General features: G+C 39.9%; 1 protein-coding gene across 2 annotated transcripts; it reads right to left on the minus strand.

The window, feature by feature from the left end:
* Positions 1-1,910: 1,910 nt before the first annotated feature.
* LOC105060154 (hydroxycinnamoyltransferase) lies at positions 1,911-6,053 on the minus strand. 2 transcript variants are annotated; one of them, XM_010943759.4, is made up of 4 exons: positions 5,818-6,053; positions 5,664-5,729; positions 4,436-4,852; positions 1,911-2,970 (listed from the first exon to the last, which is right to left on the minus strand). In XM_010943759.4, exons 3-4 carry the CDS (start codon positions 4,841-4,843, stop codon positions 2,074-2,076), a joined length of 1,305 nt encoding a protein of 434 aa, XP_010942061.1. In that variant the 5' UTR covers positions 4,844-4,852; positions 5,664-5,729; positions 5,818-6,053; the 3' UTR covers positions 1,911-2,073. The 2 variants fall into 2 exon arrangements, with proteins under 2 accessions (XP_010942061.1, XP_019701273.1); XM_019845714.3 differs by lacking the exons at positions 5,664-5,729; positions 5,818-6,053 and having other exon boundaries at positions 4,436-5,635.
* Between the last annotated feature and the right edge of the window lie 5,002 nt (positions 6,054-11,055).

The following is an 11,055-nucleotide window of genomic DNA, read 5'->3' on the forward strand; positions in this document are numbered from 1 at the left end:
GTTACTTATCAACAACAACGACGACAACCCCAATAACAAAAAATTGCTTCATTTTTTACAGGAGACTTGAACTTGATCCTATCTGACAGCTGGGAATAGACGCAACACACCTGGACGGGCAAGGATCATCGGACTACCGTTGGACCATGCTCCAGTGAGGGATTGCTTGCACAGCCTAGTAATAGGCGGAAGTAGGACTAGATAAAGTCTAGTAGAAGGGAGCATTTGCCTTGTTAGGCACCTAACACCAAGTGGGCCGAATAGTGGGAAAAGCGACAGCAACTTTGTTATTTGCTCCATGGCGAGTAGGAGAAAATCCTTTCCTTCCTCAACCCAGCTCCTACCTAACATGGTGGGTTAAGCTTTCATCAAAAGGCATCGCATCGCGTACCAACCTTCCAACAACCTGGAATTTTCCATCTCCATGCGTGCGAAATCCACCTCTCCGCTAAGGATATTATCAGTTATTAACAAGATAAAAAACTATAGTAATAAAACTGTAGCACCAACAAAATACGGCAAAAAATGACTCTCTCTATCTCACTTCTTTTATTTTATTATTATTATTATTAGGCCAGGCTGTCCAGGGCCTGCTGCAACTAAGGTTGACAGGCTAAGGCATCATTATAGCTGGGCAACAACGCAAACAGGGATCCATCTACTTTTGCATCTGAAAAAATCCATTAGGTTTCCTCTGCTCTGTTTTGTTTTTGGGTTAACTTGTGATCTGTTTATACCGCCAATGCTTACAGTGAGGTTATTTGAAAAACTCGAACATTGTCCCGTAGAGACTTATTGGGAAATACCGACCGATCCCACTCATGCCGACTAATCATCGGGCCTATATGACCGACGTTCGACTCTACCGACCGACCGACGGCTGTCGTTACCGACCGACCGATGGCTGCCGTTACCGACCGATCGAGGATACGTCGGTCGGACGGACCTTTTCCTCTCTCCCGACCGGCTGCACTATGGAGTCCGATGTCCGACTCCTGCAACGTGCCCGACTGACTGTCTGAGGGGCCCCAAATTTCTACCCGACGCCCCTCGACTGGCCGCCGACCTATGGTCGGTCGGCTCCTCCAGACGCCGTACGTCTGTCGGAAACTGTCAGTCCTGACAATGGCATGCGGCACTGCCGCCTAGGGGCATTATCCCACCTAAAGCATGGGTCAATCTTAGCGATTTGACAGTCCCACGACGATTTGACATCCTTACGGTGCCTTTGACAGTCCTCAATGAGTTGACAATTCTTCAATTGTCCGCGTCATTAATACCATGCTCCACTATATATATCGGGGAAGGCAACAGTGCTAGAAGTCCCTTCGAAACTTTGGGCTTACTCCCTTTCTCTCTCTCTCACCCTCTCTCGTTGAGCTCTTTGTTTTTTTTTTGCTGTTGCCTAGTCTCCTCTCTGACTTGATCGTCGGAGAGTTCCCGCCGGAGCCGCCTCCGGTCAGTGCGGATTTTCTTTTGCAGGCGCTCGTTTCTGACGACCAGACGACGAGGAGATTAGCCGCCACAAGACTCAAACTAGACTACACGATTAGAGAAGCTCGATTTTGATTCACATATGAATCGTTCAGCAGTTTAGTTTGGTTGAGACATTAAGTCAAATAATTAACCATCAAGACTTGATCAGAAATAGGAAAAAACAAAAAACTTCCATAACAAACACTCAATCAAATAGCTATCAAAATTGGGATACGGAACCTGCTCAAAATGGAGGAATACTACTGCTAGCGTTGGATCTACAATAACTCAGCCAGTATTCCTTAGCATCATGTAATTGTGAGGAAACGTACGCCGTGGCAGCACTCTGTATAGCAAAAAAAAAAGTAGGAGAACTAAAAGGGCGCAACTGGTAAACGTAAACATCTTTATACCATTTAAGGAGCTTGATCAAATGCATGGAAAAATTTGGAGTATTTTGTTATTTTTGGCAGCAATGCATGACATTTGGACTACATATATTTCTTTAATATAAGAAAACCAAAAACAGAAAAAAAGAAACCGGAAATTAACTAATCCACTAGCTTGGGACACGGAGAGCACTCGACGGCGTTGGCGTCAGATCTCGTAGATGAGCTTCTGGAACCGGAGCATATGCTCGGCTTGCAGCGAGATGGCCAGCGAGAGGCTGCCGTCGCCGTCAGGGCTGGGAAGCACGAAGGCCAGCCCCTCGTACGCGATCCCACCGGGCCCCATGAACACCGGCCGGCCCCACCCGAAGTCGGCGTCGTGGATCGGCAGCCGGACCCAGCTCGTCAGCCCAATATTCGGGCAACGGAACGTGTGGGCCCCCCTGACCAACGCCGCCAGATCTGGCTGGATCTCCAAGTAATCCAGCGCCGACCTCAGATACTCGTCGTCCATCCTGGCGAGCGATGCCTGGATCCTTCCCGCCGCCCCCTCGCTGCCGACCACCTCCACCATCTCCGCCACCGGCGTCGCGGTGAAGATCACGTTCCCGAAGTATCCCGCAGGGAGCTGGGGTCGGAGACGCTGGCGGCCGTCGGTCGCGATGTATAGCTTGGAAAGCTGGTCCGGGGGGAGCTCACGCGCCAGGCTCGCGCACCGCCACACGTGGGCGGCGAAGAGGGCGTACGTGCTGTAGCGGGACCCTTTGGGGGCTTTGGCCTTGAGGAGGTCGAGCTGGGCGCGGGTGAACTTGAAGAGGCTGACGGCGGTGACGGGACCGCCGGATTTCACCGAATTGACGGGAGCCGGTGGGGTTGCTGCTGCCTTCATGGAGGGCGGGGGCTGGTACTCGACGTGTGGGAAGGAAGGCGTTGGGGGGTCGCGTGCGCGAAGGAGGGTGCGGTCGATGAAGGGGGGAGCGGAGATGCCAAGGCCACGAGCGACGTCGGACCAGGAGTTGATGAAGTGGAGGCCGGAGGTGCCGTCGGCGACGTGGTGCTGCATCCCCACGCCTAGAGACACGCCGCCGCACTTGAAATAGGTCACCTGCCATCATGCATCATCACTTAGATCCGATCATATATAGTTTTTCAACATTGAATCATCACAACTGACATGATAATATGCTGGTTTGTTTCGGTGCAAAGTTTAGGTTCTCTGTGTAACGGCTGTTCATCTCGACACAATTCTATGATGAAATTTAAAGTTTCATTTCATCTGAACAAAATTATTTTTTGTTCAATGAATAGTGATATGAAGTTCTTGTTCTTGTTTTTTTTTTTTTTTTTGGTACAAGTGCGGTAAAATAAAACTACAGACGAAAGTACCCAACTTTGACTATATTAATTGAAATCAGTGTCTTATGAGAAAAAGAAATAGAAAAAAAAAAAATTTCCATTAACCATCAACCCACCTAATCTATCTGCCGGCTGATTTTCATCTCTGAAATAATGAGTAACTATAAAGAAATCCAAGGAGTTTAAAAAGTCATTACTTTTTTGTTGAGCTTATATTGCCAATTCGATAAGTAATTGACCAATTCCGTGCACTCGTTTTCTAAGAGACAATGACCACTATCCAAATCAATAAGGTGAATCATGTCTTTCAGCAAGAATGTAAGACCCAAAGTAACAGCAACCCAGAAGAAGTTAATGATAGCGCAATGAGACCAAATCAAAGTTAATTTATAAGAAATATGGCATCTTTAGAAAGGTAAACCGTCCTGCAGCCACTATTGTTACAAATTTCGTGTAATTTCGTGCTCCTGCTACTGATGGATAACTTTATGGATATGACATGTAAACGAATTTGATAAACAATAAAACACCATTCATAGATTAAGAAAACATGTTACAGAAGCGTAGGGTCCACAAGATAGGAGCCTTGGATCAAGAGGATCAGTAAGAGAACGGAAGGAAAAAAATGGCCGGATTGAAGAAACAATGGAAAGTTTTAAGATTCCTTCACTCTCCAATAATATTCTTCTAACCTAACTTTTGAGGAAAAAAAAAAAAGAAAAAAGAAAGAATAGCTATGTGAATAATGATTGGTCAAGCTGGTTAAACACGCAAACAACATTTTTCTCAAAAAGAGATATGCCGACAAAGTTTTTCTCAGTCAAAGACTTGGAGAAAATATTTAATTTAGAGATAATGAAAGAAGAAAACACAGTGTCCAAACTTTTTTCATATATATATATATATATATATATATATATATATATATATATATATATATATATATATAAGAAATCCAGAAATGTGAATTCGGCAGTCAATTAGAACAACTTGGGAGCAAGGAATTAAAGATTGGTTAAAATAGAACTGGCCACAAGTAGCTAGATTCCTGGTGCTTATCAGGTTCACAGCAAACATTAGGGATGTGAGTGCAACTTGGACCAATCTCCATGTGTTTAACGACAACCGGCATTTTTCTTTCAAGAAAAATACAATCAAATATTTCATTATCATTAGCTGTCATGCGGTGCAACCGTTGAATGCGGTAAGCTTACCTGCAGCACAAGAAGAGGAAAGGCGGAGATGTCATCGGTGTACACCACTTTGGGGATGAGCTGCTTTAGCTCCATCGTCGGCGCGAAGTCCCCGAAATCATCCACCGTTCTTTCGGCCGCGGCCTCGACAAAGAGCACCCCCTCGCCGTTGCAGTCGATTTCGATCCGGCCATCCTCGTCCCGGCCGAGCCGGCCCGCCATCGGGTAGAAGGGCACCAGTGCCTTGGCCAGCGCCGCCCGGAGCCTCTCCGCGTCGAAGAAGTCCGCCGAACCGTCCGGTCGGTAGAAGTAGACGCTTGGCGTGTGGAACCGCGGCACCACCAGGTCGAGGTTCGAGTTCCACAGCCGCCGCCGTGGCGTCGGCTCCGCCGGCCGGACCATCGTCGACCGCCGCTCCGATATGATCATCGCTTCTCCCTGCGACCAAAAACGCGTGCCAGAGGCGGCCGTCAGCCGTGTGATCTGACCGCTCCTCCCGCGACCTGACCGCGTCGGAATGAGCTTTGTCCTCTATTACCTACTCTCTATGTTATTTATTGATTGGCGCTTTTGACCTGATCAAGAATCAGGACCGTTCAATCGCGCCCGCATGGTCATGTTGTAAGGATCCCTATTTTAATAATGAGAGCTAGTGGCCGAGCGAGGTGGGCACAATTATTAGAAGCGGTGTCGGTTGGATTTTGGTCCACCCATCCCATCCACCAACCAAAGTATCCAGCTGAGCAATTTTTTTTTTTTTAAAGAATAAAAAGGACTTTAAAGAAACAAAAAAACAAAAAGTTTACCGGCTGTAGTGATACAGATTTCAAAATTTATTTATAGTTGCTATAAAACTAGAGAAGAATTCTCAGAAACTTTTTTTTTTTGTTGATTATTATTAGAAAGCATCCTTCTCGGCTAGAAATTATTGGTTCGACTCCATCCAAAATGGGCCATAGATAATTTGGAACCAGGGACGGTTGATAGGAGATTAAATATACGATAATACATGTTGTTAAGAAGAAAAAAAGATATTAAATGCATAATAACATGTAAGAAGAGAAAATGAAAGGAAAAAAAAAAAATCTATGGTTCACTGCGGATCAGGTCCAATCAATAATTGATTCATCCCAATTAAGATCGATCACCATCTGATGCCGGCAAGATCTTATCGATTTCCAACGGCTAGGTGCCGTTTGGCAACCAAAGAAACGGAACACGGCGAAGCTAAAAAGGGAAAATAAAATACCTTAAAGAAAAGGTTGCTCTTAAGAAGGGCGGAGGGTGATCGAGATCAAGACACCTGAAGTCAATCCTATAATAGACAAAGTAACAGAGGAAATTAGAAGATAAAATTTCAGGGGAAAAAAGGAACAAGGAGAAGCCTTTTGGGAGGACATTACCACCAAGAGAGAGACGGAAGGAAAGGACGGAGGCGACTCGGAGGAGAATAATGAGAATAGTGGAATAAAGCGGGGATAAGAGCTCTGGTGGGAGAGCTGGGGAGCTCTGGGGGATCCCATGCCCGTTTATAGTTCCGGGAGATGGTGGAGAGTGGTTGGGCGTGCGTCCACTATTCCTGAATCCAACGTGGAGGAACATGTGTCGACGATGGAGGATTCGAGATGGGATTCAGAGGGGGAAGTTGGTGAGAGGGTGACCAGACAGCCGCCCGCCTTCGCGCCCGTCTAGGCTTCTCAGTTGCTAGGTCGATCGCACGAAGCAGCAGCTAGGCAGAATTTGGAGGGACACGTGTACGGTAGAGTCTTTTAGAGTAGAACGATCCAGCGGCCCTGCAGAGGGTCTCACCAACCCCATCCGGTCACCCGGTTGTCCGCCACCAAGAACCATCTCGGGCCGTCTCACCAGGGGCTGGGCCCCACTTTCGCCCTTTAATTGCGTTCATGGTGACGTCAACATGGCGCGGTGGGACGGCACTAGCTCGCGGCGTTGATAAAACCGGAAGATTTTCTATCCGGACCGGTTTTCGAACCGATGGTTCGTCTGATTAGACCATTTGACTCGAACCGGACCGAATTGATGTTTTTTTAAATATATATATATATATATATATATATTTATTTATTTATTTATTTGTGGGGGTTAAGAAAGGTGGGGAACGAAATTCCCCAAAACATCAATGGTGGTGGAAAGGAGAAGCCGCGGCTTTTCGTTTGACAGATGGAGTACAGACGAGAGAATGAAGATAAACATTTATTTTTTCTAGTTTTTTAGAAAGAAAAGCGACTATCATGACAACAACGTCATCTGTCATCATTTTTCCTTTTTGGTTAAATTGCGCGCTGGAGATTGTCCACTACGAAGGGATTGCTTGGAATCTGGACATGTTTTATTTTATTATTATTTTATACAATAATTCAAGATTTTATTCGAAAAAATTAGTCAAAATCTAATATCTACCGAATACTTAACCAATATAAAATTAAATACATATTTATATAAATTTTTAAATATTTATTTATTTTAAATCTTAATATTCTCATTAAATTAAGAATACAAATCAAAATAAATTTATTAATAAGTACCACAAGATCAACCATAAATGTTATAATCGGCTCATAATCAGTCTATTCTTATCCCACTTGTAGTGATTCAAAATCTCAATTAAAAAAATTAATTGTAAGATATTATTTAAATTTTTTGATTTTATATAAAAATTTAAAATATATCCGGCATATATACAGTAGATGTAAACATAAATAAGCATCTGCATAGGTATTTATACTTCATATCATCTATTTAAGTCATATAAAAAGTACAGATTAGTTTGAGCTTAGAATAAGAAGTCTTCTGGATGAGGATGTGCTGGTATGATTTCGGATGACTGTAGAGATGACATCTTCCATCGTTGGAGGTTTCATGGGAAGTCAACTATGCTGAGCCCTGAAGGTTAAGCTTTCAGAAAACGTCCAAGTGATGATCTGAAAAATCACTACCGACAGAACTTCAAAATATGCACTAGACGAGAGCTTCCTGTGATGCCCATTGATGTCCCTCACTGGATGTTCCTTTTCGCCCAGCAAAATTGTCAGTTAATTCTCGTAGCCTCCTATTTGGCTTGGTGCACGTAGGTCCTCCCCTCGGAGTTTGACAGGTAATGGCCCAGCGTACTGACAGCTTGAAAGAGTTGGGGAGGGCGCCGAAGGGGGCACGTCAAGTGCTTGTCCAGTGCGCCCCAGAGCTTAAAGTATGGGGGATGTGGTGGTGGTGGTCCAAGCCATAAAATTTCAACAATAATTATGGAGGAACGGCGTGAATTTAACGCTAGAACGTAACACTAAAAGATAGGGTTGCTAATCCTTTGGAGGTATGAAGCTCACATGAAAATCTATATTTTTTAAGATAAATTAAATTTATTTAAATAAAAAAATATTTGCCCATATTTTTTATGCATTAAGTAGTTACTCTTTTGCTAACATCTTTTCATCTTTTACATAATATCATTTAGAAAAAAATTATAAGGGACACACTCTCAACTTTCATAGTGAAATAGATGATCCAGATATTTGCAGATGGATGAATATTTGGATCATCTATGATTGCTTTGAGATCTGTGCTTGCAAATGAATGTCTGTATCATTCGTTATTTTAAAATCTGTGTGGATGGATGAATAATTATGATCTACTTATCTTTTTGAGATCTATGAATAAGGATGAATATTCTAGATCATCCATGCGGTCACTTTGGTATTTGTGCAGACGGATGGATAATTTAGATCATCTATTAGTCGCTTTGAGATATGTGTAGGTAGATAGATAATCTTGATCATGCACTGATTATTTTGAGATCTATGTAGATGAATGAGTAAAGAAGTTTGGAGCACTTTTAGATTTATATGATGGATGATCATATGGTTGATTCATACAAAAAAAGATAAGTCCTAAAGCCACTGTGTAGTAAGATCCTTTTAGGGGTGTTTGGTATGGGACGATCCACGCAGGATCAAAGATGAATATATGAGTGGAGGTGATGAAATCTCCACGTTTTGTTACACTATAGTGATCTCATGTGGTAGTAATTTCAAATTACCTCCGAATCCAATGATGAAATATTTGTTCTCGAGATCAAAAATCCAAAATTACCCTTTGACAGTAATCTTAGGTTGAAATATAAAGACAAAATATCCTTTGGTCTCATAAAATATTTGGTATATCTATATATCATTGTTATATTATATCAATATTGTATATATATGATGTTATAGAATATTTGATATGATATATTATATTTACGATATCTATTATATTATAATATATTATTAATTATATTATTGTTGTATTGTGATTCAATGATAATTTTAAAGTAGAGTAAAATATCTTATTATACTTTATGTTTCTATAATAAAAATATTTAATATATTACTTTTATTTACCTTATTTTTCTAACCAAAGTAAATATTCATATTAATAAATAATATATTATAAGTATAAGTAAAAATATTAATTCTATAATAATAATTAATATATTTTTATAGGATTAATAATTGATAGGACTAATATATATATTTTTATAGAATTTATTAATTATTAATATATTAATAAATATAGTAATATTTTATTTATAATATATTATATATGATTAATAAATATAATTTTATGGAATATGTTATGGATAGTTTTGGTATTATATAATAAGTAATTTTGGATTCCTATAAAATACCAAATATATTTCTAATGAATATCCGAGGATTTTTAATCATCGGACCATGGCCTACCAAACACAATGATTTTAGATTATTGATAATTAGATCATTACAGGATTCGAGTTACCAATGATCTTAGATCACTGTAATGTTCATATTTGAGTCACCAAATGTTATCTTTATAATACGAAGAGTAGTTTGGTCATAATATAATTTTATACTACAGCATGATGGTCACATGATGCCACTTTGTTAATGAAGATTAATAACAGATAAGTTTGAAATAGTTTTAAGCTTGAAGGACCTATTTGGAACTTTTTAAAGATGAGAAAATGTCTTTGAGATTAGCCCAAAATTGAAGGGATGCCCTTGTAATTCTCCCTACTGTTTATGCTTCCGGATCCAATTTGCACACTTATCATATATTGTCCCTTTGCGAGTGAAGCTCAGTTTTGTCCCAGGAAAGTAAGCTTTCGGCCTATACAAAATTGGATGGTGGGAGGGAGAGTTAGATGAGTACGGGGCTGGGGCATGGCAAAACAATCAAAAAAAATACATTTACTTGGACATAGGGAAGGAAAGAAAAAAAATTTTACTCAACTTCATCACTAGCTATCAACATGAGTGGCTAGGGTTTATTAGTGTATCAGCATAAGAAAACATATTTTAGGAATAAAAAATAAGGCATTTTATTGGTTAATGAGAAACCAAGTTACTCATCTTTTGGTTGTGTAAGTATTGTCGTCAATTTTATGAGTAAATGCTGTCGGTAAAAAATTAACTAGCAACCTCACATTTTTGAGTAGGGCATAAGAACATGAATAATTTGGTGAATGGTAAAATTGATGAATCTTTTAATAGTATTTTAACCCCAGAAAACAGAGCCTGAAGGACTAGAAATGTGGTAATGGGGATACAAATCAGGTTGAAAAAAAGTCAACATCAATTATACACTAATGGTGTGAATTTTATGCTAAAGCTAAATGCTGTGAATTTTATGCTAAAGCCAACATTAAAATATTGTGTTGCTCTGTTTAGGTATGCATGACTACATGATACCAAAAATAGCTTTTGTGCTCCCTTCAAATTCGTGCGATGCAAGGATGGATAGGAGTTGTACCTTTCACGTGAGAGAACGGTTCCCTATCCTTTGCACGAATCCACCTGGATCATCCATTAATGACTTTAGGATCCATGCAGGTAGATGAATGGCCATGGTCATAGTCCTTTGAGATACAATCCCAACCAATTAGTTTGAATTGAAATTATCTAGAAAAATTCTCCAACAGGTATTAGGGCCCTATGATCACGTCCAGAAAAAATAGATACGCTAGATCGCCCCCCTCCAACTCCCATTTTTCTTACCAAAAAAATCATCTAGAAAAGTAAATAAAAAAATTATATAATATTTCAATAATATAGATAATACAAATATGATATAATATCATATATAATAATGATATAATATATTAATCATATATTAATATAATAATTTTTTTATTGAATTGAGGATATTTTTATAATTAAATTTCAGCTTAATATCAATGCCTAGGATGATCTTGGATTTTCGACTTCAAAGATGGATATCCCATTATTTGAATTATTTGGTGATTTGAGAAGTGAAGATGATTTGGAATCGTCATCATGTAGAATTATTATAGTGTAACTAAACACAGTGATTTTATCACCTCCACCTATATTACTCTTGATCTTAGGATGATCATTCTGTGCCAAAAGTCTCTATATATTAAAAAAATTAGTTATATCTATAACAAATAATATTAATTCGGTCTTAACAAGTTATTTTACTTTAAAAGCTTAACTTAGAAGTAGGTTAAAAATGGTTATTAGGCTGGACAATTTCCCTCTCATACAATTCAGTCCATGCATTTAATTAATAGATAAACAAATTAAGATATGAAACAGTAAATGAATTAGTTCTAAATAATTAATTTGGAGGAGATTCAAACGTAAAAT

The sequence above is a fragment of the Elaeis guineensis genome, chromosome 1 (assembly GCF_000442705.2).
Source record: "Elaeis guineensis isolate ETL-2024a chromosome 1, EG11, whole genome shotgun sequence".
Taxonomy (NCBI): Eukaryota; Viridiplantae; Streptophyta; class Magnoliopsida; order Arecales; family Arecaceae; genus Elaeis; species Elaeis guineensis.

Coding starts and splice junctions, on each gene's coding strand:
- LOC105060154 (XM_010943759.4), bottom strand. CDS start 4,843: ATGATCATATCGGAGCGGCGGTCGACGATGGTCCGGCCGGCGGAGCCG. Junction 2,971..4,435: donor TTCCTCTTCTTGTGCTGCAG/GTAAGCTTACCG, acceptor GCATGATGGCAG/GTGACCTATTTCAAGTGCGG.